Source organism: Penicillium odoratum, assembly GCF_028828045.1.
Source record: "Penicillium odoratum strain IBT 22623 chromosome Unknown utg000003l_segment0_segment0, whole genome shotgun sequence".
Taxonomy (NCBI): Eukaryota; Fungi; Ascomycota; class Eurotiomycetes; order Eurotiales; family Aspergillaceae; genus Penicillium; species Penicillium odoratum.
Genome location: NW_026643145.1, coordinates 1,421,419 through 1,448,267, shown reverse-complemented (window position 1 = coordinate 1,448,267; position 26,849 = coordinate 1,421,419). Strand labels below are relative to the sequence as shown.

Below are 26,849 nucleotides of genomic sequence, written 5' to 3'. Positions count from 1 at the left end.
CATGAATAGAATCTACGGAAGAGGAATGAACTTACCTGACTGACCAATTTAAGGTCTCTTAGACTACTCACTCCTTTGCTGAGATGCTCAGTGAGTCTAAGCCTGAGGTTCCCAGTGAAAGCGGCGGTAGCTTAGATAGAAAGCCCCACTAATAGTTACATTCAGGAATCTGAAATCCATGTTCTATATGGTCAATAACTTGCGAAAATCAGACCAGCAAAGAATTTAACCCTGGGCAGTACTTTGCGTCGGTAATGGTACCTTTAAAATGGAAAAGTGGGACTGGTGGACATTTGTTTGGTGACTAGTGCGTCGTAATTTCCATATTAGCCGAACCTAAAACCTACTAGGTGATTCTCTTTACATGATCAGCAGGGCGGTTGGAGATGCTTCTAAGGGCTGGTAATGTTCAGATGACAGCATCGAAATATATTTTCTAGCCCAAGTCGGTTTAGAATGAATATTCACTGATTCAAGAAAACAAATAACATGAAGAAAAATGATATTTATCGAGATCCAAATACTCCAAACCCATGATATCATCAAAACGACCTCAGAAGCAGGCAACCCTATCCAGCCAGGTACCTATCCATGGATGCTAAGGAAAACAGAAAAGAAAAGATGAGATATTGATCCCGTAATCATCAACGGCCTTCAATGTAGTCCCTGTTCTCGATTGTGACACTCTTGGTCATATGATTGACCTTGTAAACTCCGACAAGTCGGGAGGCAAGTTCGAACTGCGGATATTGTTAGCTCAGTTGTATAAAACAACAGCATTGGTTCACATACCATGTTGTTTCTCAAGGAAATAACGATAAATTGGGCGTTCTTAGTCCGCTCTTTGATATAGGAGGCAACAATAGAAACCTATCGTACTGTTAGTGCTGACCAGCAAACCAGCAAAAAAGATGTAGGGCACTCACGTTTCGGAAATCCAAGGCAGCATCAATCTCGTCCATGACGTAGAGTGGAGTGGGCTTATAATGGTGAAGGGCAAAGACTAGAGCCAAACTGGATAATGTCTTCTCGCCACCAGACAGATTTCCAATGTTCTTCCAGCTCTTCTTTGGCGGCATGACAGAGAACAGAATACCCTCCGAGAAAGGATCCAGCGAGTCGACAAGCTCCAATTCGGCATTACCACCCATAGTGATCATCTGGTACATCTCCTTCAGACGAAGAGAGATGATACCAAAGCCTTCCATGAAGCCATTCAAACGAGCTGATCGAAGACCGTCCAGACGAGCCTTGGCGCTATCACGGGATACTAATGCCGTGTTCAAGTCTGCAGACCGTGCTTCATGCTCAGCAGACCGGCGACGGTACTCTTCGATGACAGCAAGATCAACAGAGGCATTCTGAACCTTCTCCTCCAGTGCTACAATGACTGCCTTCAAGGACTCCTTGTTCATCGCGTCCAACTCGTCCTTAGTGTACATCTGGAGGTCGGTGGATTCTTGCTCCTCGCCCAAGTCGCTGACATTTTGCAAAGAAAGCTTCGAAAGCTTCTCGTCCCAGTAGCGACTACGCTTCTGGTTCTCAGATAGAGCTTTCTGGTTCTCCTCCAGCTTGTTGCGCATTTCGATCTCAGTGGCCCGTGTCGTGTTGAGCTCGGCAACCTTCTCATCAAGTTCATCCTTGAGGGCCTTGAGCTCTTCTTTCTTCGTCTCGAGGGCCTTGTAAAGTTAGCATCGCGGTCTTCATCATTCCATCGGGCTGGCTCACCAATTCAGCCTCTTCGGCTTTTTGTCTCCAGCAAGAAGCATCATTTGCTTGGCTTTCAACATCCTCCTCCAACTTTTGCAGTTCTTCCGCCATTTGGGCAAGCTCCTTTTCTGAGCCATCACGAGCCTTGATGTGCTTTGCAATGAGTTTCTCATTCTTGGACTTTGACACTTCGGCATTGGAAATCTCATCGGCCAACATGCCAATTTGTTCCTTCAAGCCATCAACCTTGGCTCTCTGACCGCGAAGACGCACACCACCAACTTCCATGATCTTGCTTTGCAAGGTCTGGATCTCTTCCTCGATGCCACTCTTTTGACTATTGAGATCTTCGATCTCCTCGTTCATGGCTTCGATTTGTTTTTCCAGAGTAGCTGCCTGAGATGCATCGGACTTGGATGGCCTGTGCTCGGCGCTGATCTCTTTTACCCGTCGTTGAGCATCTGCAAGGCTGCGCTTGGAACTGTCAATCTCAATCATGAGCTTCTGGATCTTGGTCTCCACACGTGGGATCTCGTCGCTCTTCTCGCGCATTTGAGACTCCACGTTTCTCTGCTTCTCTGAGAAAGCTTGGAACTTGCGTTCCAACTCCTCTAGGTCTGCCTCCAAACGGGTAACCTGTTCTTTGGTGGTATCTGCTACCTGCTTTGAAGACATGCCACCTCGTGCAACACGAGTACCACCACCGCTCATAGTACCAGACACGTCGATCAATTGTCCATCCAAGGTGACCACACGCCAACGTCGAGCACCATAAGCAATACGGTTTGCCTGTTCAAGGTCCTTGGCAACCAGGGTGTTTTGCATGACGCTGTAGAAAGCCGGGGCAAACTTAGGGTCCTTGGGTTGAACAAGATCAAAGAGCCGGGGGACACTTTCGGGTGTGTAGATGGTGGACATATCACGACGAGGCAACCGATCGAGGAGAATGAAGTTGGCTCGGCCTAGATTGTTCTTGCGCAGGTAATCAATGCAGTGTTGGCCGACCTCGACGGTCTCTACTACCATGTTGTCGAGAGCTGGACATGCGGTAGAAATAGCGACATCGTACTTCTCATCGATGATACCCAGGTTACCCAGGCGGCCGTGAAATCCATCAATACGACCAGATTCTTTAAGTCGCATCAATCCTGTCAACACACTTCCGCGGTTTTGTGTGCTCGCGAGGCTCACGCGTGCTTCGTCGGCCTTTTGACGGGCACTTGAAACATGAGAACGAACTTCCGGTTCACGGGCGATGTACTTTTTCAAATCGTGCTTCAGCTTCTCCACCTCAGCTTCCAGGGTCTCTTTCTGGGCTTGCCGTTCCTCGAGGTCGGTTTGCTTGGTCTGCAAGGTCTCTTCAATAGAGGCAATCTTGCCCTGTGCCTCTTCAAGCAAGACGGCACCAGCATTGCTCCGCTCGCGGAGAATGTCGAGCTGACTCTGGGCGACAGCAACAGAAGATTGCTTCTTGTTGATCTTCTCGTTCCAGGGCTCCAGAGACTTCTGCTTTGCCGCGATCTGGTCTGAAAGGCCTTGGGTTTTTCCTTTGAGACTTTCACGAATTGAGTTCAACTCTTCTTCTTCTGCCTTCATTTCCTCCTCCAGCTCAGTAGTCTCGCTGGTCTTTTTCTCGATATCGTCGCTGAATTTCTCTACCAAGCTCTGGCACTCAGAAGCGGCCAGGCGGCTTGTTTGCATGGTTTTCTCGAGCTTCTTTTGCTTTCCAATCAAAAACTTCTTCTTCTCCTCGAATTTGACGGATTCCTTATCGTATTTGGACATTTCCTTCAGCAAGCCCTGCACTTCCGTCTCCATGGTCTCGTATTCCCGAAGCCCACGCTTGTAGGTTTTCTCCAGCGCCTTGATGCCCGATTCGTTTCCTTCGTGCTTCTCAAGCTCCATATTCAGGAGCTCCTGCATCTGAAGAATCGCTTCTTCGGTCACACGGACATTGTCGGCACACTCATCAATGTAGATTTGGTAGAGCGCTGACTGTTTCTGGGAAAGCTCATTTTCGTCTTGAATGTACGCGAGAGCCTTGTTCTTCTTGTCCTCGAGGGCATTCTTTTCTTTCTCGACATGCTGGACTCGGTTGTTCTTTTCTGCGCAAACATCGTTGAGAGATTCCAACTCGGTGGCCGCCTCATCGATTGGGGTCTTGTATTTCGAGGTTCCAATGATGTCTTCCAGATACTCAAGAAGACCTTCGTCGTGGTCGCCCGTTGCCTTTGCTTTCATCTGGGCAATAGACTCGACTTCACCCTGTAGGATCAGGAATCGCTTGTGATCAAGGTCAATTCCCCGGTCACGCAGGAAGGTGGTAACCGCGGTGAAGTTTGTCTCTTTCTTGTTCATGTAGTATTTGCTGCTGTTGTTCTTGAATGCTCGTCGAGAAATTACCAAGTGGGAATCTTCAATGACTTCGTGGCCGCCTTCTGGCAAATCGAGAACTTGCTCGAAGTGGACCTCGACTTCACAGAAAGGTAGGCTGGGGTGCTGAGCTGAGTTGTGAATCAAGGCCGAGATTTTGCCCTGTCGCATCTTGCTAGCGCGGAAGCCAAACACAAAGAGAAGGGAATCGATAACGTTGGACTTGCCCGATCCATTTGGTCCAACAACGGATGAGAAAGATGCATGGAAGGGACCAACAACCTGCCTTCCAGCGTAACTCTTGAAATTTGTCAGAATCAAGTTCTGGATGATCATCCTAGGCTTGGCCTCAGCAGGCTCCTCTGGGGTGGCAGCCACATTTCTCGACTTCATAACAATATCCATCGGCTTCTCCAATACTGTAGAGTTGGGGTTGATGTAAGACACCTGGGACTTCGGTTCCTCCTGTTGTTTCGATGGTGACTGGTTGACGGCTGACTCGGTAATATCGGAGAGGGGCGGTACACTTTCCCGACGAGCTCGCGCTTCAGGCTCTGGCGATGCGGATGACTCTGGAGTGGGAAGTGAGCCCTTGACCGACTTAGGCGTGGTTGAGCCATGATTCTTGCGGGGATGAGGCATACTATGTCTTTTTAATGCCGCCTGGTTGGAGGGCGAACTGGGATCCGCCTCCATAGCCTCAATACTTTTTCTCTTCAATGCCGGATTGTTGGAGGGGGAGCTGGGATCTGCTTCAACTGAGACAAAGCTGGCTCCTCCATCATTTTCGTCGTTTTCGTCCGTGTCGGTGACCTGCGATGCGTCCGATTCGTCTGCAATCGACGGCCGGGGCTTTCGCGCCGGCCGCGCAGTAGAGGGGGTCGATGGTTCGAGTTTCACGTGGCTCCGCGACACACGTTTTGTCTTCTTGGGGACTGGTGTGTAATCCTCCTCTTCTTCATCCTCATCGTCATCATGCGTCGAGGCTGTGGGTGTCACATTGCCAGGGTCCTCTGAATCGGAAGTATCTTCGACAGCGTAACTCCTTCTGGAAGCTGAACGGCGACTGGTACGCCGACCCTGTGCAAGTGAAGCCATTATGCGCAAATTAGTGGAAGCGCTTCCTTCATGGGTGCGCGGGGATAGCGGGGGATGGGATGATGAAAGATAGATGCAGCAAGCTGCGGGAACCTTAAGAAAGTGGGTTGTTTACCTCACGCCCAAATAGGATTAGTTTAGTTGTTCTGCCATAACACAGCCTTCACCGCCATCAATTTACCATGACATTACCGATTTCCATTACCAAGATTACACCGCTTGCCTGCGGAGCACTTTATTCACATATTCTATTTCTACAACAAAGCTCCCAACCATGGCGCCGTGGGAGGATTTCAATCATATTTTCAGCTTCAACAAGAAATATCATTATGATGCCAAGGTAACTGAACAAATCAACTCCAACCGTCGTGCGCTTGAGAACCATCTCTTCGCCGATCGACTGTTGGGGCTACTCGGTGTCAAAGGAGGTATGAACAGCTTAATTTCCTGATCATGAATCCTACAGCTGACCACAAGAATGTCTATAGTGACCAAGGTCTATCCTCCCAAGACCAATGCCGACTTGCGATCACTCATCGATCACATCATTTCCTCCGAGCTTGACATTCATCATAAGCAAGCCTTGATCTACTACCTTCTCAAGGACTGTCGCGCGGCACCAGATGCAGCCGCTCAGTTTGCGCGATCATGTCACTTGCCAGAGAAATATCGTCTCTTTATCGAAGGTGTATGGCATATGGATCGGCTTGAGTTCCGGGTACGTTGCCCCGCCCGAGGTTCATAGCTATTGCTAACATGTAACAGCGCGCAATCGAATACCTAGCCGAGCCTTCGCTCATTCCTACCTTTCCCGATGAAATCCTCTATATCCTCACTCTGACACAACTTCCCAAACATGATGACGCTCTCGCGATCGCATACTACCTCAGTGCTGCGCCGCCTCTGGCAACCGAAAAGGTGCAGCGATCCTTCTACGAGACCTTATGTCGTTCCAATGTCACTGAAGCATTCTACTTCTCACGAAAATACGACGAATCCCAGCGACACAGTTACTTTGTGCAGCTGGTTGAGTTCATTCACAAAACTCCGGCTGGTCAAACACGCAGTAAGCGTGCGATGGAATTGGTCGGCCTACCGCTAGATGAAGATGAAGAGGATTGGTTAGAGGAGGCTTTACTCCGCGGGAGTGCCAATACCTTCCCCGGTGCCAAGGACACTTTGATGATGCGGCGCCTGGCGACAGGCAGAGTTGACGGTTTGTCCGCAGAACTCGAGGCATTGGGCGGCAAAAAGGTGGACGGACTTAATTGGGACGATCTACGTCAGAGCATGCGGTACGCGCGACCTAGTGGTACCCATTTGGAATGATTTTAATGATAGCAAATTTGGTCAAATGACAGGAGTTACGGATTGAAAGAGAAAACTTATTTAGTTTTGGAAGATGCAATAGCATCGAGACGAACTTGAACTTGCATGTGAACCTTGGAACTCTGCTGGCACGGTAGCCTATGCGCCTGCATCTGCCGATTTGTGAATGAAACCCCCTATATGCAAGACTACATAGACTTCTCCAGCGTTCTTGGATGCATACTTTTACCTATCTGCACGCTGCCGCATAATTATAAGCTTTGTAATACCTACCTTGGCCTTTCCGCGTTCAAATGTTGCCCGGTAGATGCCAAAAATCTACCCTAGTACATTTTCAACATATAATTTGAAAAAATGAATGTTGCATCTGAAATTTAAGTCAACGTTGGGATCTTGGAAAATGTCAACTTGTTTTGTAATTGATGCATGTCGGAGTGAAGAAAGCTTCGCTGTACATAATGTTTTGGACATATATATGTATCCCGGTGTGGTCATGAAGCCCCTTGTTGCAGATGTTAAGCAGGAGCAAACATTGAACGAGCTATGCACAGGTATATAGACGGTACTAGAATTGGTCACAACAAGATTAATTTGATCATCTGAATGATTCAATATACAGTAACTTTGAATTATCTCATATTTTATCATCAATTGATGCTCAAGTGCTGCTCCAGGGCGATAACCGATAAAGCGCGATAAGAGACTAGCGCAACTCGCAAATCGCGGAAAACAGCTTCAGTTCCCATTCATACGCGTTGGACTCGACAGCGTGCTTTGTATCTTTCTCCGCATTCACGAATCCAGAAATTGAAGTTACTATCACTTTGGATTACATTGGATTGGGATCCTATTCTCGCGTGGGCTCTGTGTTTGCTTGCATTGAGGATATAACAGCCGAAGCAACTTTGGAAGACAAGCGGTCTTAGCTGAAATATGGTTGTCTGTCGTTTCTTCCAGCAAGGTCGCTGCAAATTTGGCGGTAAGAACATACCGATCTTGCTCCGAATTACTTGCTAATTCTTGTCTAGACTCATGCAAAAATGAGCACCCTGGCCGTGCTGGAGCCGGACCGTCTGGGAACCGGTTTGGTGCCCTCTCAGGTGGCTTTGGAAGTAAGTGAATTGTTACCAAGAGCCCTGGAGTCTTGATGGATTCGGAATTTTATGAAATCTCCCCGCTTTATGTTTGTATATTTCCTTGTTACCTTGATCTTTCAACCACTTCACTTTCACACACCCAAGCATTACCGAATCATCACTCTCCTTCAAGACAAGATGCCTGCCCCCCCCTCAGCCAGCGAACTCAAGATACTCAAGACTATCTTCCCAAAGTATCGAAGCGCTAATTCACTACGTGTGGTAGGTCAAGGCTCTCAGCAGAACCAGCAACCAGCCAAGTAAGCATCTGGAACCAAATTCTGACAATGCCTCGTTGACTAATTTGGAAAAGTTACAACTTAAATGAGAGCGACATCAAGCTAGACCTGAGTGTCGGCAAAGGCCGACCAGAATGGGTATTCTCTGCATACGCGCCCTTGAAGGATCTTCCACGACAGCTGTTCGGCGGCCCCCAACGTGAACAGAGCATGGAAGAGATGCGCCTCCGCCACTATCAAGCAGCGGCAGCAGGCAACATGGACCAGGCCTTGCAGGAGGCCCAGGCTTTGTATGAAGAGTCTGTAAAACAGATGGAAGTGGCGCTGAGTAATCCCAAGGGGGCTATACAATACATCCTCGATGGAGATAAAGAACATCCGAACCGCATCGACATTGTCAATGGCAGCACACAGTCTAATACGAACCAGGCAGCACCGGCTGGCGGATCTGCTTTCGGTCAACCATCTGGCCCTGCTCCGACCAATGCATTCGGCGGTAATTCCTCAGCCTTTGGTCAGCCATCAGCCTTCGGAAAAACTTCTGGCCTCGGCCAGCCAACTGCGTTTGGTCAGCCATCCATCCTTGGCCAAAATCCATCTCCCTTTGGCCAACCCTCAACTTTGGGGGGACAGGGTGGGTTCGGAAAACCTGCATTCGGCCAGCCAGGATTAGTACAACCTGCCACCAACCAGCCGGCGTTTGGTCAAACAGGATTTGGTCAACCCACCGGCCCTGCAGCACCCTTTGGTGGTGCCACAGCATCCGCTTCGCCATTTGCCGTAGTGGGCCAGAACGCCAACCCTTCTCCATTCGGTACAGTGAGCCAAAATGCCAACCCTTCTCCATTCGTTACAGCAAACCAAAACACCAATCCTTCGCCATTTGGTGCAATTAATCAGAATACCAACCCTTCCCCGTTCGGACAGGCAGCGACCCAACAGCCTGCACCTGCGAACCCTTCTCCATTCGGACAGGCAGCGACCCAACAGCCTGCACCTGCGAACCCTTCTCCATTCGGACAGGTAGCAACCCAGCAACCAGCGCCATCACCTTTTGGCCAACCATCAAGCACAGGCGGCTTTGGTCAACCCTCCCAAAACCCATCACCATTCGGTCAGCCTCAACAGGCTAATCCAGGTCCATTTGGACAACCGACTGCCCCAGCAGCAAATCCATTTGGGGCCCCTCAATCTGCTACTCCCTTCGGTCAACCAGCAGCTCCTCAAGGCGTGCCGGTAGCAAACACCAATGCTGGTCCGCCTGCGTTCATTCAGATCAATGACCCCAATGAATTGAACCCACTTCCACGACTGCAGGGTGAAACCAGACGTGATCCTGTCTCTAACAAACTCACCGCGTGGAAGGGCCAACCCGTCCGATACGTTAACAACCACCCCTGTTATGAGCACCCGCAAGACCCCAAGACTCTGGTTCGTATCAACTTCCCTGATGGACCGCCTGACCCAGCTACGCTGCGTGATTCCCAAGGGAAGGATGAGGAGTACACCACCGAAGTCGAGGAGATGTACAAATTCTTCCTTGCGAACGGGTACTTTAAGGATGGGATTATCCCCTCAGTGCCACCCAAGAGAGAATACATCAGCTTCGATTTCTAAGATGGTCGGCGGTGGGAAACCCTCGTTGTTTTCTTTTCGTTTTCTTGTTAGGGTTCAAGGTGCATACCGATGACTTGCGGCTGCAATCATCGGTGGGAACAAAATTATTTTAAGTGATTAGGGACCCCGTTCAAAATAGCGTGTTCGGGGTTCACGCCATTCAACTACACATGCTACGGCATAATAACGATTCAAATCTACGTTCAAGTCAAGACCGATATTCTTTCTCAAGATGTTTCCATTTTTTTTGTATATCAGGTAAAGCGGGTATCCACCACGAATTCCTTCTCAGGCTCAAAGCGAACGACCAACTGTTCCGCCAACGTAAATCTATGAACAAGACATGACACGAAGGAGTCAGTCCAAGACCCTCCCTGATCCATTGCAAGAACTACTGAGTGTAGTGCATTTAAGCAGCAATGGTGACCTCAACCTCAACACCGGCCTCGATGTTGATGATGATCTGCTTGACGGTCTCGGTGGGGGCGAGCAGGCTATATCCTAGTCAGTAACATGTCCAGTTGAGACCAGTACGGCAGAACGCCGCCATTTGTTTATGGATAGCGGGGAAACTCACTCAATCAGGCGCTTGTGGATGCGCATCTCGAACTTGTCCCAGGTCTTGGAACCCTCACCGTTGGGGGTCTTACGGGTGGAGATGTTCAGGGTCTTGGTGGGCAGACGGACGGGGCCCTTGACCTGGAGACCCTTGGACTTGGAGCGGTCCAAGAGCTCCTGGCAGACCTTCTCGAGGGCGGCAACCTTGCGGGAGGTGAGGGTGATACGGATCTTGTGGACCTTCTATGAGGGGCATTAGCGATTGAACACAAGAATGAAGACGTAAAGGCAATTGCAGGAAATGGGGAGGGGTTTCCTCCCGCGGCGCATTGAACGATGGACTTTGCGACGGCGGGGAGGATGATGGCGACATATAGGTAGTGGGAGATGATAGCAGATGAAATTTCACGTACAGGGCCCTCGCCGAAATCCTTCTCGGGCTTCTGGAAAGACATCTTGAGATTTTTGTGGTGGTTGAAAGAAGCTAATTGCCAATCAAGACCTGAACTGCTGGGCTCGGTAAAGTGATGATGGCGACGGAGATTGTGGATGCGACGAGAATTGTGAACATTTTTAGTGGGAAAACGCCTGGTGCTTCGGCTATCGCAACGCTAGTCCCAATTGGGAAATGTGCTGAGTCATCCGCAGTCGGGGACTCAATGCAGTTCTATCTACACGACATAGCTTATTTGGCTGGTCGCTTTGTTTATTATTTGCTCGCTTTTTCTTTTCTATCAACTCCTTATTGGAGTGAATTCATTTTTCTATTATCCATTTCTGTTTTTTTAGCGAATCTTAAAATGGCGGATTTCCCTCCACTGGCACCGGTACCTCCCCCCGCAGTCCGGAGGACCATCCCATCTGATGACTGGGAAGCATGTCTGGATGCATGGATGATGCTACTGAGCATTCGTTTGAATGCCAATGATCAAAAATTCAAGCTTGCTGCTCCTCAAGACCTGCCGGCTATCTCGTTCTTAGAGTCTTTCTATGAAAATGCCGCAGCAGGTGACCAGGGTCTACAATCTGGACCTAAAGCTCGAAACCTTCGGAAACTATGCTTTTTAACGACAAGACGGTATCTTTTGACTCTTTCCAATCCTCCAGTTGAACTATTCAACTGGAAACTTCTCGGAAATATATGCTGCTGCTACCCGTCAAGCACGGCATTAAAGACGTCTCTATCAGAAACATGGGACATACACCATGAAAAGATATCATCCAGCATAGAAGGTGCCAAATCACTCGTAATCGACCGACTATCTTCAGGGAATCCATCAGCAGTGGCCAATGTCATCACAGACCTTCGAAGATTGACAGTACTGGCTTCAGTATTGCCGTCTTGCGGCCAGGTCCTAATGGCAGGGTCCGACTTTCTGGATACACTGGCAGAATCCTACCAATCAACAAAGACTCGAAATGAGCTTCGAAAGATTCTTGTCGCAAATCTCTACGTGGGGCTTATCTCGTTACTGAAAGAATCCTCAGCCAATTTGTCGCTTTTACTGGACCAGCTGTTCAGTCTAAAGGCCGTCGCAGGAGTGGACACGCCAAAAATGAAAGGCAAGGCAACAATTCTCTCGGATCTTATTTGTAGTTCCGACCTGCTGCAACGACTTGAAAAGTATCTCAACATCCACCCTCAAAAACGAGGTGAAGATCTCCTCTCCAGTCTTCGCGTCTACCAGATAGAGTCAAAACACTTGCATCACCGATACCAAAGGCGAAGAAAAATGGACAAGGGCAAAAGCCCGTCATCTGGTCTACAGATCGAAGACGAGATCCACGCACACAAAATGTCTCTCGTCTTGCAGGTCCAAGACCTCTTCCCGGACCTGGGCTCCGCCTTCATCGTGCGACTCCTGGACGTCTACAACGACAATCCTGAAACTGTGATTTCCCATCTCCTGGATGACTCACTCGCTTCAGAACTCCAATCTCTGGATCGAACCGAACAACTCCCACCTCAAGCAGGACCAAAACACGAATTAGCGCCTCGTCCAACACCTCCCGTATTCTACTCGCCACCCCTGGAGCCAATCTCAGAACGCAGGAACGTCTTCGACCGAGACATCGATATCGCAGAACTAAGCATTTCAGGAGAGGCAAAGGGCAAACTACGTTTCGGCCGCGCAGACCCTGATCTTACCGCCGACGAAGTCCTAGCAGACCGCAGTCAACACGCAACAAACAAAGCAGCCATTCTCTCCGCACTCGCAGCATTCGACTCAGATGATGACGAGCGTGACGACACATACGACGTTGCAGACGTGGGAGGGACCGTTGACGCCGTTACAGCAGGTGTCGATGCAGACGCAGAAGCCGAAGCGCGGAACCAGCGTGCAGCCGCTGAGAATATTGATATGATACTACTTCGCGCGTACAAGTCCAACCCTGCGCTCTTCGCTCGGGATGCTACAACGCGTCGCTCGCAGCCTCGCGCCCAGCTCAAGCGTGAGACTAATATGATGGACGAGGCGATCGAAGGCTGGGCTGTTATGCTTGCACGGGATCCAAAGCGTCTTGCTAAGCTTGAGAACCTACTTGCTGATGGTTTCGGTGGCTCTGTGAGTGGTTCGCTGAACCAGCCCACTCTGTCTTCTACTTCGTATCGCAGGCCGCGTGCTGGAGATGAGCAAGATGACTCTGAGTCGTCTGGTGGACCTGCAGGTCATGGAGGACAAGATAGAGGCAGAGGTGGACGGAGCCGTGGGGGAAGAGGTGGGAGAGGTGGGCGAGGAGGTGGTCCGCCTGGGGGACAGGGAGAGCAAAGTAACCCGGCAGCGCATAGGAGGAAGGAAGAAAATAAGGCCAGCCGAGCTAATCATAACCGGCGCCAGCAGCGGGCAAAGAAAATTGCGCGTGGAGGTGGGATGCCGGGATAAATGTCAATATAGACTATATGATAGTAAAAACGACATGTACGCATACCACAAAACCTATGAGCTTATTTGGCGTAGCACCCCTTGGAGGTATGCGTCATTGATCTGGAGGTTTATCAGGTAGACATATTGATGTCAAAGATGAACCACTGGGTGTGGGAATACTACGGAGGTATATTAAAAGTTGGAATGGAGGAAGTATGTTCGAACGTCGACAGAGATATAATTTACTCGCATATGCACCTGGCACGTATAGAATAGTCAAGGAAATCATTAATCGTGATGAGAGAAGACGCCCTCCGTACCAATTGACTTGCGGCACTCCTCCATAAGGCGGACCTGCTTTGCCACGTCACCGAGTCGGCCGATGACTTCCTTGTTTCCATCATAAAACGTGAAGATGGCGTAAGGAATACCAGTCTCCTTGCAAAACTCCAGAACATACTTCTGAGCACGACGCAAGTTGTGACGGGGCATGCGAGGATAGAGATGGTGGATGGCCTGGAACTGAAGACCACCGTGAAAGAAGTCCAGCCAGGTAGGGCAGTCGACGTCCATGGTAGTTCGTAGCATCTTCTGGGGGAATGATTCGTGAACACCCATATCAGCGGTAGACATGGCGAAATGGGAGAGCGTGATTTGAACATGCAGAGGTGAAGACACAACGTGAGAAATCAACAAGAACACGAGTCGGCTACTCCAGTCGGGAATGGTCTTGTACATCACACCGTAAACAAACCAATACCAGAAGAAAGCCTGACCGGCAAATTCTAGCCAAATATGCCACCAGGCAGGTCCTTTTCGCGGGGCTTGACGCTTCAATAAGTACTCCCAGCTTAGTCTGTAGAGGTTGAAGCGGGCCAGCGCCATGATAGGGTAGTAACTATAGTTCTGGATTTTGATCATGGCCTTGGATACGGCATCGAAGGTCATGTTGCGGTCATAGTATGTACTATAAAGGCTGTCGATGAAGCGATGCGAGATGGCAAAGAAGGGAATATGCTCGATATCTGGATCGTGTTCCGGCTCATTGGTAACGATATGGTGCACATTGTGGCTCCGCTTCCACCAGCCCAGGCTCAAGCCACCCATAAAATCGGCAATGAGGATTCCAATGACTGTGTCCACGTGGAAATTGTGGGTGATGCCCATATGACCAGCATCATGGGCAGTGAAAACAAGCTGATGCCAAAAGCACCCAAGGAAGAACGCAGAGGTTGCCCACCAACCAAGACGAAGAAAGACGTAGAACAGTGTTGCAAAAATAGTATATCGACAGCACTCGATGAAGTAGCAGAAGTAATTGCAGTTGAACAACCCGTCATCTTGCATGCGCTTGTACAGCTCGCGGTATTTCCATTTGATGCTTTCTTGGTTCGCCTGGTCCAACGAGGGATATTTTGCGGTATCGAAGACAATTTCCTCGCGTGTTCGAGCATCGAGGAAAGCTGGCCTAGCCTGTGAATCCACCTCTGCCTCCACCGGCGTGGAAGCAGCGGTGTCTGTGCCTTTGGACCTCTTTCGGCGGGTTATGGATTTAGAGTCGATCGCATCAAAGATCGGAGAAGGTGGAGTGGAACCCTCTTGACTCGAAGTGTCCTGACTTGTCAAGTCATCCTCACTCGAGCAGGTGTCTTCGGTGTAGGGGCGGAACTTGCCGCCTTGAATCGGGGGGAGAAAGTTTGTCCAGACACCTTCGACTCGACCAATTTTATAGGAGGGCATACGATCGCGGGCTTCTCTCGAGTGTAAACTAGAATATAAACATATCATCAGCGAAAGCCAAGAACACGGGATTGGAGGGAGAGCCATACGCATTGATTTCATCCGTCGCGTCCCTGCCCACCATATGTTTGATCGGCTTTTCACCGCCAGGGTGAAATTTGATGAAAGCATCCACCTTCAGAACACTGTTTTCATAGATGATGACATGTTTCCCTTCTGCAATCAAGCCTTCAATGTATCGACGACTCAGCAGAGTGTCCTTCCGGACCGGTCGGGGAGCGGATTTCTCCATGGGGAGAATATGCGGTGTGGAGAACAGAATGCGGGGGAAGTGTATTAAAAAAAGGAGAAAGAGAAAGGAGGAAATGGAATATAAGGAGTTCAATACATCGTATGATCGTAGTAGCCCGGAAGAGGAACGTGAAGAAAAAGGAAATGTTGAGGACAAGGCAGAAATGTATCAAGGAGGTGGATCAACAAGCGGGGATCAGCCGCGGTCCTTCCACGTCCGTGATTACAATTCCCAAGCACGGACGTCACTTTACGATTCACACCACTTTCATAAAATGACTCAGGTACATTATGCTCGACTTGAGAATCTTCAACTTACTCTGACCTATTTCAGGAATCAACCTCATCGCTGGTCCAAACATGGCTCCAGTGGGACCAGGTAAATAGTAGATGCTATGCTTGTGGTCTGATCATCCATCTTACCGGATATTCGGATCTAGGACCCCAAGACTCGCGCGGAAATAGAGCATCTCCGGGATGCCAACGATTTGGATGCACTGGAATTGTGCCTCAGAAATCGTATGCCGAATTATGTCCATAGCCTTTCAACCAGAGAAGCTGACAATGATCCACAGGCATTGAATTTGGCACGGCGGGCTTACGCGGCCGCATGGCAGCAGGCTTCTCTTGTATGAATTCCTTGACGGTTATTCAAGCTTCTCAGGGACTAGCAAAGTATATCCAAACCCAACGGCCTGAGATCGCTGCTAGAGGTATTGTGATTGGATACGATGCACGACATAATTCTCGCAGATTCGCCGAGCTTGCTGCCAATGCATTCATTGCATTGCATATTCCGGTCTACTTCTTCTCAAAGACATCGCCGACTCCAATGGTTCCCTTTGGTATCAACTACTTCAAAGCTGCTGCGGGTATAATGGTGACTGCAAGCCATGTACGTCAAAAATAGTTCCCAATAAGAAGTAGCGCTAACAGGCAACCTTCAAGAACCCACCTCAAGATAATGGTATTTGACTTTCCGGAAATTTCAAAAGCAATTTACTGATCTTCTTCTAGGCTACAAGGTGTAAGAGTCACTATCAAACTATGCCCTGCTGTATAAACTAAACTCTCTCTGCTCAGCTATTCTAGTAACGGCGCTCAGATCAATCGGCCTGAAGATGGAGAGATAGCTCAGGCTATCCGCGATAATCTCGAACCTTGGGCAAGTGCATGGAGTGAACTCCAGCCCGGCGAGTACTTGCATGCCGACGCATATGAGAATCTCATTCTCCACTACAGGGAGCAAGTCAAAGAATACGCAGTTAGTAGGACCCGAGATTCCAGGCCATAAACGCTGACTTTTGAAAAGAATTCGACAGTTTCAGAGTCGAGGAAACTTAGTCCATTTATTTATACACCTCTTCATGGCGTTGGAGGCTTGGTCCTCCCAGATGTATGTGACTCTCTTGGGGTGGAAAACTTCGTATCTGTCCCTCTTCAAGCAGCACCGGATCCTGAGTTTCCTACGGTTAAATTCCCCAATCCTGAAGAGGCTGGAGCTCTTGATCTTGCCATACAGACAGCCGATGAGGAAGGTAGGACTCTGATCATTGCCAATGACCCGGATGCAGATCGATTCGCGGCCGCGGAAAAGGTGAAGTAAGTCTATTGTTCCTTTTTGGTCAATGAGTCTTGGCTCACCTGAATAGCGGTGAATGGTTTCTTTTTACTGGCAATCATATGGGTGCTCTATTGGCATCTCATATCCTCGATTCCTTCAAGAGCAGCGATGATCTATCGAAGGCTACATTCCTGACCACGACTGTCTCCAGTGGCATGCTTAAAAAGATGGCAAAGGCCAAAGGAGCTCAGTTTCAAGAGACATTGACTGGTTTTAAATGGATGGGTAACGTTGCTCGAGATCTCGAACGCACTGGAAGAATTGTTCCATTTGCCTACGAGGAAGCACTCGGCTATATGTTTCCTTCAGTTTGCTACGACAAAGATGGGATTACAGCTGCTGCCGTCTTTCTATTGGCCTATGCCGAATGGAAGTCCCAGGGGTTAACTGCGCATGCGAAGCTCCAACAGCTCTTTAGGGAATTTGGTCATCACGAGACGCTGAATAACTACTTCCGATCTCCGAACCCGGAACTTACCCTCGAGCTGTTCCGTGGAATTCGAAAAGGCTCATTCCTTGCTAACATGAAGTTTGGGGCCTTCAAAATTCTTCGCTGGAGAGACCTGACGGAAGGATTTGATTCCGCATCTTCAGAAAATAAACCAGATCTGCCTGAAGATCCCACCAGTCAGATGCTGACCCTCTGGCTGGAAGGGGGAGTGCGATTCACGATCAGAGGCTCGGGCACGGAGCCAAAGGTCAAATGTAAGTTCCCGTTGCAACTTGCCCTGTTTAGTCGCATATTTTGAATTGAACTGATACGCGCCCCAAGTCTACATTGAAAGCTGTGGCACCTCTCGTGACAACGCCGTCAAGGCTGTCTGTGAAACATTCCTCACAATTAGGACGGAATGGGTTCAGAAATACACCCCTTCTATGACCCACAGCGACCAGCTTCCGACCTCGTCGGGTCATGTCCTTAATATACCTATAAACACTAAGTGATGAAATGTATGCTCAAGTCTCTAGAGTCATTGAAAATATGATCCCCGAGATTTCAAATGCATATGTTTATCTACTCAGTACCTAGTAGTCACGCTTTTATCAATGTAAGATAAGACGAATCGAACAAAGAAGGCACTGTGTGTAACCTGGCCCCAGGTGCAGACCCCCACCTAGGTATGTCAACTGGTACAGAAATCTCACCGACTGTCTCAGAAAGTTCGGTCATTTGGGCAGCCAAAGACAATTTGAATCAAGCTGCATGTTTGAAGGTTACACTGATCTCAAGCACTGCACAGATTCAGTCATTCAAAAACCTTGGAGCAAGCATGACTTGGGAAAATATATATCATTTGCAGGCTCGCTTTTCTGAACCAACCTCATATATCATCACCACCTTTCACACTTGAATGAACTTGCATGCACATGTGTGTGTATGTGGGTTGACCCGATTACTGAACCCATATTTGTATCATGTCTTATCCAACCCGAGGTCAACACCCTCAAGGATGTTTGAATCTTGCCCACTCAGTCCACCACACCTCACCGGAGCTATTGCACCACCAGTACCAACCTCAAGGTTTCCATGGGCACGCTAGCACCATCAACACAAGTGATGGCTCCCACACACTTTTTGAACATGAACATCAAATAGCTGGTCCTGCGGGAGGCCCAACTGAAAAGCATCAGCACCCTCGCAAGGTCAAACCCGAGGACAAGAGCGGCCACCCTGCTCATCGAGGGCATGTTGATCCTGCCATGTATGTGTAACACGCTGAATAAAGACTTAAATTTACGCTTGGTCATTTACTAACCACGGTTTAAATCCAGGATTACCGAAATTCAACCTAAACCGCCCAAACCAGGCTGCCCTTATCACCAAAATACCAATCCCCCAGATGCACCACGTCGTGCTCATCCTGGGCATCCGCATCGTTACCATACCCACCCAAGTCCAGAGAACAGACCAACCGAACACGAGAATGTTGAAAATCCACACGTTCATCACGGCAAACATAAAATCCAGCATCGGGACGGACATCAGAGAAATCCCCAGAATCCTGCGAGGCAACACCATCATCACCATACACATCAAACAGCACCGATAGAGCCTCAGATCCGCCGTAGCAATCACCACCAATATGCATATCTTGCACATGGTACAGTCAATCATGGACACTCCCACCATGACGGTGGTGTAAGTTCTGCTTCTGATGAAGAAAGTCCTCGTAACACGCGCCAAGTGCATCTTCGCGAAGAAGATATAAGATGGGGATTTGGGCCTCCTTTACCACTGACTTTGCATCTTCCGAGAATCAGTCAAAGGAGAAGAAATGCTTGACCAAGAGGGCTTATGCCACATCATAACTATTATGCCGCTACACCATAGCGGCTCGGACATCATGTTAAACATAGAAACTTAGGATATATGGCGTATAGAAGTAGTCAATGCCAATAAAGAGTGTTAAGAAGAAACTCCAAAAAAATCACCCTCGTGAAATTTGAAACAAGAGCGTTACGTTCGTTGATGAAAGCGACCAATATTTGAATTGGAAAAAAAAATCACCCCCATGAGACTCCGATAGGGGGAATCGAACCCCCGGCTGTCGTGTGAGAGACGACGATGTTAGCCACTACACCATATCGGAAGGATTATAGAAAAGTTTTTAATTAGGTTCAGCCTTATCCTACTTGAGTTAGCGTCATGCGTCCTTAACCACACCGTGAGTCGCCGTATATAGCCTCCGGTTTACCCCCCGACCCAAAATTTTAATCTCGTATTCCTTGCCCTCCTTCTCCATGAACACCATTGGAGATATTTCCAGCTAGTTCAACACCCGCTGTTAAGAAGACATCTGCCCTCGATATTGGGGGAAAGGAGATGATATAGCGATATTGAGCGCAAACCAGATATTTAGCATAAACGAGAAATCGTGCGAGGATGACGATAGATGACCTGCGGCCAAAGGGAACCTGCTAGTAACGAATGTAATCTAGGATAAAGCTTATGGGCCGAAACCCTCGTCCACCCGACTTCCGATCCAATTCCATTATCTGGCTCATCCTGTACCTCAAACCATTGCATATCAAGCACATTCACATAGGCCATCGTCCTAAGAGAATCACCAGTCGTCCATGCATCTGGCGAAGGGGATTCTAGGACAGAGCCCAGGGCCTCTTTATCTACGATAATGGGGTATCCTTGTCGGACAATGGCGGGACAATATTGCCCGTAAAGAGATTGCATAAGGTCCCGGTGGCGGCTAAGGAGACGGGAAAAAGATCAGTACTTCGTTTCCCTCGAACTCTCCGGTAAAAATAAAATAGGAAGAGATCATGATCCATACCGCCAGACTTCCTCATATAAACAATTATTTAGCGAGGGGTCCGATTGAATATTCCATTCAAGTTGCCCCAATAGAACTTCTCCGTCGCCATTCTTGTTCGCCGTTTTGGGATTGAGTAGCGCCATTTCTGCGAATGCTTTCATCCGCTCTAGGAAACTCTCCCACCGTGCATCATCGTCGTAGTAGCATGTACGGTAGAAGAAGAAGCCCCATGTATTTTGGCGGTACGCCGCCATATCATCGCGGACGCAGGTGGCATCCGTTCTGGTAGTAGCCATTTTTAACTAGAGGCGAGGTAGTTAATGGATTAAGAAGTAAAAAGGACTAGCGTTGGAGGTATATGCCGTATCGCACGTGATTAGCGCTAGGTGATTATTAGAAACCTTGCCAGACTAGGTTAGGCCCGGGTTGAAATAGGTTTTACGGAAAAGACTCTTTGGAACCTGGTATTAGGCTCTTGGCCTGGGAAACACCATTTACGTTAAGTCCCATGGGATTCACCTTCGGGATTTAGGTAAAGTCTAGTCCCATGGAAATCCTTGAAGCGCACAAGCTAAAAGTAACATGTTTAGAGAGACAGCAGCTTTGTTTTTGAGCTATTTCCTGGTCTCTATTACAGTAATAGGAACTCGTGTTGTCCTTGTGACATTATGTGTAGCAAATAAATACAGTACTTGCAACATACTCTTCGAACGAAATGATTTAGGTAAAACGCCTTTAGAGCTTTCATGACGGAAAGTTTATCACTCATGTAATTGGCTTGACCTTTGTCCCCTACCTTTCTTCAATAACGATAACTATTTCCATCATCTTTTACCCCATATGGGAGAGAAGGGGGGTCGGAATGAATTGTATACAAGTTAGTGTTTCGGCTCAACCATAGAAGGACAGCGGTAGTGAGTACGTACCAATTGGAAATATCGATCGTATACCGTTAAAAACTTTGGCAGTTCTAAAATAGCGACCATTTTGTAAAAATTTACTGCAGTAGTAGAAATTAAATAACAAGAATCGATAGTCACTTGAATGATATCTATCCGTTCTTTGTTAATGGGGCAACAGTGCAAGCTAGCGTAGAAAATCTTCACGGGAATGGGGTTAGCGTGTTGTATTCAATTGAGCAGGGCACCTCGGAGGTTGATTATTTGAAGATAAACGTACTTGCTGACTACAATCATTGCAGGAACACAGGGTGAGGATAGGTTGAGGAAGATAGGACCGGAAGAACGGGCTGATTACTATGTAGAAAAGTGAAGCGCGGGGGGGAAGAAAACAGGGCTCAGGTAATAACACATTAAATTCTCCCAAAAAAAATCGCCATGGATAGAGCTTAAGGATTTCAAAGGGTGTTCACAGGCTGAAAGACATATACCACGGGCGATATGTATGTATAGAATGGACTAATCAGGATATGGAGAAATACACTAGGGCTGAGTACCTTTAACCATTGGCTTATAGGTTGAGTTAGGCTAGTCCTTCTCCAATGGTCTATAGTGGCTTCCGTAGGTGGGATCCGAAGTGGTGCAAAAGTGCATATGTGGGGATCAGTCCTAAGCTGCATATTATGCCCTGCCCTATAAAAGTCCAGCTCCATCCTAGATTTCATCTTTCAGTATTTACTCAGTAGAGAAAACATGAGGGTCAATGCGTACCTGATACCTCCACCCAGAGGCTAATGAACCACGGGTTGATAAAAGCCGATAACTGGCCTGGGTAAGTCCAATGGCCGGGGCCGTCTAGAAACACTCGTGGGGCACTTACATTGATAACCACCGAGTAAAACATGATCACCTCCATCGCAAATTCGGGATAATTGTCGACAATATATGTGGAAAGCACTGTATTTCCAACCTGCGTGCCCGCAGCATCTAAACAACGGTTAATGAATGGTCTGTGAAACCCCGGAACCCCTGATCAGTACTCACACAGAAAGAAAGCCACTTGGCCCGTCATCCAGTGCCAATCTTTATTGACCGAAATGCCCCAAAGAATGAGACCCACCGATGACACTACTGCAGCCGGATACCCGAGCCAGAGTCTCATCTCTGGAATGCGTTGCGAATCGTTCTTGTGAGCTAACCGAGCAACGAGCCAATCACTGAGGCGACCGGAGCAGAACGCCTCAGCAAACACGAGACCCAGGAGGAGTCCAATAAAGAGGAGACCTTGCACTTGAACGCTGCGGCTCTCGTAGGCCAGTGGCTCCATCGTCATGATCGAACAGATCCTATTAGGTTAGAGGGGTTGTCAATGCGGTCTGGACCTCTACTTACCACCAATACTGGAAAAAAACATAGCAGCAAACACTTATGGATATTGTGGGATATGTCCACAATTTCCAGAATACTAAGACTGCGTCCCAGGGCTTGGGGTGTCTGACTCCTGGGATTTTTCTCAAATGCTGTTCTCGTCAGAGAGCCGAGCGTTCCATGGGGTAAAAATTCTTACCAGATAACCCAACTTTTTCGTCCGTTTAATGTCCGAAATGGCATCATACTTTGTTTCCATGGATATATTCTTTCCTTCTAAATCTGCTTCATACTCCAACACCACTGCACGTGGATAGTGGGTCTCTGGGAGGAAGAGACATTCGCAGATAAGTAAGACCCCGAAAAGGATAGTAACATGATAACTAATCCAATACTGAGAAACAGAAGCCAAGAAGCCACCCACTGCAAAATGTCAGTAAAATCCGCTGACTCGAGTCCTCATACGTACCCACGGCTCCAAGCACTGTCCCAAAGTTAGCAGACATGGCCCATAACCCCACCCGAAAGCCCCTCTCATGCTCGAAAGACAAATCATTAATAACTGTTAAACCGATATTTGCAGATGGACCGGCGCCTAATCCTTGAAAGAATCGTGCAGCCATATACCCTGAAAGAGAGATTTCATGAAGTGAGGTGCACCCGCTCGCCACAACAGCAACGCCAGTGCTGGCAATCAACACCATACGACGTCCATATGTCTCAGCTAAGGACGAAGTAATGAGCGGACCAATAGCAAGGCCGAGACATGGCACTGCAAAAGACCAAGTCACTTTTGTATAGGTCGTATCGAATTGGACTTCGAGTTCGGTGAAGGATGGAACTGGCGCGGTCGTGAAGTAGGTAAGTAGGCAGTAGGCAAAGCATGCAATCATAATGCAGGTATATTTTTGTAAAAAATTCCAGTTCAGAGGATCTAAGGGATCTTCTGTCACTGCTGGGTAAAGAGGGTTTCCAGATGGACTCAGTCGGATGGGTTTAGTCTGACCAGCCTCGGTCGTGGCCGGCGACTCTTCAGTCTCGGGGTATTTATTGAGTGACATGATAGTTGTGCATGTAGAAAACAGTAAAATTTTAGACCAATTCGAGGATTCTTTAGCAGAGAACAGCATTCTTATTTAACTAACTATGAGCTCTGCGTAATTATCCTGCTTATCTTTCTCATGCCAGACTTTCCCTACCCTTGGTTGTGATAGCAGCCCCGATAACGAGTCCGTGCTGGTGCATAGGGCCTTGGACGATCCTCCCGTTGAAACTAGCGGCTGACATCTCCTCAAGATTCCTATTTCGTGAAAGCGCCAAGTGTTATTGGTACCTGTCATCGTGTTTCGCTCAGCTTCCCCGCACCCCCATCGCTAGCGATAGTTATTGGCTAGCACTAGTGGATCAGTAGGTTCTCTATCGTAACTATCCTCCTTATCTCCCTGTACCAGATATTCTCTACCCTAGTTTATGATAGCAGCCCTAACGTATTGGGCCTTAGAACATCCCCCAATTCATACTAGTGGCAGCTGTCTCCTAAGGCTTTCCTATTTCGTCAAGCGCTTAGTGTTATCAGAAGCCAGAAGCCAGTCATCGCGTTCTGCTTGTCTTCCCCGAATTCTCAATCGCTAGCGACAGTTATCGGCTAGTACTGGCGGATTGGCTGATTCTCTGTCGGGGCTGAGGGATGAGGTATACAGTTTTCACAATCGAGCGAGTCACCCCATCAAGTTTTGATATCTTACATTGAGAAACATTTTGAAGGCTAGTATCCTTCGCCCTCCGCCCGCGGGGTCCGGGCGGAGGGCGGGTTCTTATCTTACCCTCGCCCAGCCCTTTACCCTTGTATCTTAAATCCATGAATAATAATAAGAGTGATAATAATGTAGATTTAGTTAGGAAGATTCTATCATCTGTAATCAAAATAGCTTAATTAAAGTCATTCCAGCCTTCTTTAAGAGAGCTAGAAAACAGATGAGTATAAAGAGAAGGGTAAGTCAGACGTTGGAGTTTATATGGGCACTGATTATGTGCAGATGCCCAGAAACCCCAGTTTCCCCGGACTCAATTGATTTCTCTGTTCTCCTTTGTCATGCAGCGCACTTGCATTTTACTTGCGTTTTCTTGCTGACATATGCATAAATGCATAGTCATATCCATTCCACATAATGCGTCCCTTGCTTAATACTGATCAGTTTACACTATTTGTAAACCCCTGAATTCTCTATTCGTAAGGCACTCTTTTGGGCCAAATACTTGGGAAAAGTTGACATCCAGGTTGGCAGTTCTTCGTTTAGTCTTTACATTTGCCGAGGTTGAAAATCATGGATTTGAATGTTATAGGTGTTGCTTCCTTCCGAAAAATTATCTTCGATCTAAAAGCAAAATTTTATTTCATTGTTTTGAAGGATTGATTGTGTCAGGGCACTCCCATGAGGGAGCCCCTAGCCATTTCACCCAAGTGAGGGTTTGCAAGAGATTAGCATCCATGAAGGCTCGAATAAATGAAGAGCCACTGAAGATTAGTTCATCTTCTGTATAAGATTGTCAAGCCAGTGTCGCTCCTTGGAGAGCACGGATACAGTCATACTATCAACAAAGTACGACATGCTCGGAAAGACTTAATCAATCGAAGTGTTTGTGCCACTCGAAAAACTTTTAGAAGAGTTAGGAAATGTGTCATCGAATGGCGCTTTGTGCTTAACACTTCTGGTAACTGTCGTACTGTCTCGAAGTTACCGACTAGTCGAAGGATAATAGGACCTCAAAGAAGTATACCAAGAACTCATACAAACGCCTGGTTAGGGACTCTTTATATGGGACCCAGTACACATCTTTGTATGTATCTAGTCGCATGGCCTTTTTGTACTGCTGGTTTTTGAGATAAGCGAGGTTATGGGATCGCAAGTCTTTGTATGATTGAAGTGCAGTGTCTTCAAAACATTGGCGGGGACTGGTAATGAGGTGCGCTGGAATGCGAGCGGCTGGCTCAAGCCAGAAATAGATATGAGCTCTCCATAATATGTCGTCGGGGCTTAGGCCAGTGCCTAGATTGATCCATCTTGTCATGATGAAAGTGACCTTGCTGTCGATCACAGCGATTTGAAGACGGTACTCTGTGTTGCACATCCTGCACATCCCGACATACGAAACCGACTGTTTCCCTCCTTCTTGAAATTGATCCACGATAGGAGTGATGAAATCCGGAAAATAGGCATGTGCACATATCTCAAAAGTTCGTAACGGATCTTTCCACCCCTTTCTTGGGTCAGGAACCAAATCAGCTGCTGTTCTGACAACAAGTATATCTTGCATCCTGATATGAAGACCAAATGGTTCTGGACATATCTGTGCTTCCATTGAGAATAGCGAAATGATGTGCGGGTGAGCTGATTGGCTTGGGATGTGGCATACTTGTGTGTAGCCTAGAGAGCCAGTACTGACCCCGGATGTTGGGCCATAGTGAAACCTCTTCAGGGCAAGCTTAATCTGTAGGAACGAAAGCCGGTAGGGTGAATGATTCGCATAATAATGGGTTCTCAGACTAGAATCAACCAAAAACCATGGAGCAGTGTGTAGACACGGGACTGGGCAAGTTCTTCGATAAGATAACTCATGGAGTCCAAAGCATTCAGATCCATCGAACCGACGAAGAGTTAAGCAAAAATCGCAAGCAAAGTATTCTGGATCATCTCGTTCTAACCGCCTCAAGACAGAAATCTCATCGTCCTGTGCGAGATGAAGCCGGCTCAGTTGTTTTCGGGACAACGCATAGAGTCGATGGTTGCGGTTACGTAGGGCAAAACAAAGGAGATCAACAACCGGGAGGAATTCGAATATCAACAGTAATAGTTCAGAGGGAAGTCCAGCGAGTGTGGTCATCGGGATGGTTCTAGGACAAGAGTTGATCTGCTCGTGTGGACAGACTACCTTGTGAGGGCGCACAAGGAAGGATTTGACAAGATAAATCAGGGCTTCCATCAAGTCGACAGCCAAATGGCGGTGTTCAGGTCAACAATAAAAGGAATGACGAAGCTCTGGGAAAATAAGTATCTGGTGTTTGAGATCAAAGTCGATGGCTGGCGGTATTGTTCAGAGGAGCAAGAGCTATTGGAGGGACGGGCGTTTGGATCCATGTTGAGAACTAAACCAAAATGAGCAATGAATAGAATAAACTTCCATTGATTTAAACATGCGTCATCTGCCCGTCCACATCCAAAAGTGGCATAGAACATGGAAACGAGGAAGCCAAAATCCAACAACAGAAAGGTCAGATAGGCAATATTTGGGGGACACGAGTTCTTGGTCTTTCTTTCCTCGCCATCACCACACATTACCGCCTATGATGCTTCTTTCTTGCGTAGATAGCCTTTCATTTCTTCCTCCATTCCTCTCAGAAGGCAAATCCTGTCACAGTCCATTTGGCGTTGCACCTTAACCAGGCCACCTAAATTGTCGGTAATCGCCGCCATGGCGCACTATTTCCAATACCACTTTGAATAACACTTTTTAAAGCACGCCACCTACACTGTACTAGTTCAATAAAATCATGCCAGCGAGTATCACGACGACAGCGGCGATCATTCCTCTAGGCACAGCAAAATAGTGGTACTCCTGTGATGCGAAGCTTGATCAAGGACACGAAGACGCCAACAACTGCCAGTTGGAGACCCGTCAGCCTGCCAGTCTCACCTAGGTCACGGTTGCACTCGTATCGAGCCGCATGGC

At 48.0% G+C, this 26,849-nt stretch overlaps 11 protein-coding genes across 11 annotated transcripts; 5 read left to right on the top strand and 6 right to left on the bottom strand.

The window, feature by feature from the left end:
• Positions 1–644: 644 nt before the first annotated feature.
• Positions 645–5,181, bottom strand: smc4 (condensin subunit SMC4; the record flags this gene model as incomplete). Its single annotated transcript, XM_057137710.1, has 4 exons — positions 645–740; positions 793–870; positions 927–1,679; positions 1,729–5,181. The coding sequence occupies 4 exons, from the start codon at positions 5,179–5,181 to the stop codon at positions 645–647; spliced, it is 4,380 nt and encodes a 1,459-aa protein (XP_056998175.1).
• Positions 5,182–5,455: 274 nt separating this feature from the next.
• On the top strand, positions 5,456–6,510 carry N7520_003774 (ELYS family protein; the record flags this gene model as incomplete). Its single annotated transcript, XM_057137709.1, has 3 exons — positions 5,456–5,609; positions 5,670–5,899; positions 5,947–6,510. The coding sequence occupies 3 exons, from the start codon at positions 5,456–5,458 to the stop codon at positions 6,508–6,510; spliced, it is 948 nt and encodes a 315-aa protein (XP_056998174.1).
• A 933-nt stretch (positions 6,511–7,443) lies between these two features.
• Positions 7,444–9,502, top strand: N7520_003773 (FG-nucleoporin nup42; the record flags this gene model as incomplete). The annotated part of the gene is made up of 4 exons (XM_057137708.1): positions 7,444–7,489; positions 7,539–7,622; positions 7,873–7,906; positions 7,960–9,502. 4 exons carry the CDS (start codon positions 7,444–7,446, stop codon positions 9,500–9,502), a joined length of 1,707 nt encoding a protein of 568 aa, XP_056998173.1.
• Positions 9,503–9,911: 409 nt separating this feature from the next.
• S10a (40S ribosomal protein uS10) lies at positions 9,912–10,515 on the bottom strand (the record flags this gene model as incomplete). The annotated part of the gene is made up of 3 exons (XM_057137707.1): positions 9,912–9,996; positions 10,080–10,303; positions 10,474–10,515. The coding sequence occupies 3 exons, from the start codon at positions 10,513–10,515 to the stop codon at positions 9,912–9,914; spliced, it is 351 nt and encodes a 116-aa protein (XP_056998172.1).
• A 345-nt stretch (positions 10,516–10,860) lies between these two features.
• On the top strand, positions 10,861–12,945 carry N7520_003771 (ASCC2 family CUE domain-containing protein; the record flags this gene model as incomplete). Its single annotated transcript, XM_057137706.1, has 1 exon — positions 10,861–12,945. The coding sequence occupies one exon, from the start codon at positions 10,861–10,863 to the stop codon at positions 12,943–12,945; it is 2,085 nt and encodes a 694-aa protein (XP_056998171.1).
• A 270-nt stretch (positions 12,946–13,215) lies between these two features.
• On the bottom strand, positions 13,216–14,959 carry N7520_003770 (fatty acid desaturase; the record flags this gene model as incomplete). Its single annotated transcript, XM_057137705.1, has 2 exons — positions 13,216–14,695; positions 14,757–14,959. The coding sequence occupies 2 exons, from the start codon at positions 14,957–14,959 to the stop codon at positions 13,216–13,218; spliced, it is 1,683 nt and encodes a 560-aa protein (XP_056998170.1).
• Positions 14,960–15,233: 274 nt separating this feature from the next.
• Positions 15,234–17,527, top strand: N7520_003769 (phosphoribomutase PRM15; the record flags this gene model as incomplete). The annotated part of the gene is made up of 10 exons (XM_057137704.1): positions 15,234–15,242; positions 15,293–15,337; positions 15,399–15,477; positions 15,534–15,853; positions 15,907–15,925; positions 15,976–15,985; positions 16,042–16,222; positions 16,271–16,560; positions 16,611–17,287; positions 17,355–17,527. The coding sequence occupies 10 exons, from the start codon at positions 15,234–15,236 to the stop codon at positions 17,525–17,527; spliced, it is 1,803 nt and encodes a 600-aa protein (XP_056998169.1).
• A 471-nt stretch (positions 17,528–17,998) lies between these two features.
• Positions 17,999–18,295, top strand: N7520_003768 (uncharacterized protein; the record flags this gene model as incomplete). The annotated part of the gene is made up of 1 exon (XM_057137703.1): positions 17,999–18,295. One exon carries the CDS (start codon positions 17,999–18,001, stop codon positions 18,293–18,295), a length of 297 nt encoding a protein of 98 aa, XP_056998168.1.
• Positions 18,296–18,372: 77 nt separating this feature from the next.
• Positions 18,373–18,672, bottom strand: N7520_003767 (uncharacterized protein; the record flags this gene model as incomplete). Its single annotated transcript, XM_057137702.1, has 1 exon — positions 18,373–18,672. The coding sequence occupies one exon, from the start codon at positions 18,670–18,672 to the stop codon at positions 18,373–18,375; it is 300 nt and encodes a 99-aa protein (XP_056998167.1).
• A 1,187-nt stretch (positions 18,673–19,859) lies between these two features.
• Positions 19,860–20,150, bottom strand: N7520_003766 (uncharacterized protein; the record flags this gene model as incomplete). The annotated part of the gene is made up of 1 exon (XM_057137701.1): positions 19,860–20,150. The coding sequence occupies one exon, from the start codon at positions 20,148–20,150 to the stop codon at positions 19,860–19,862; it is 291 nt and encodes a 96-aa protein (XP_056998166.1).
• A 1,296-nt stretch (positions 20,151–21,446) lies between these two features.
• N7520_003765 (MFS transporter) lies at positions 21,447–23,182 on the bottom strand (the record flags this gene model as incomplete). Its single annotated transcript, XM_057137700.1, has 7 exons — positions 21,447–21,467; positions 21,532–21,576; positions 21,634–21,740; positions 21,798–22,099; positions 22,146–22,273; positions 22,321–22,544; positions 22,591–23,182. 7 exons carry the CDS (start codon positions 23,180–23,182, stop codon positions 21,447–21,449), a joined length of 1,419 nt encoding a protein of 472 aa, XP_056998165.1.
• Between the last annotated feature and the right edge of the window lie 3,667 nt (positions 23,183–26,849).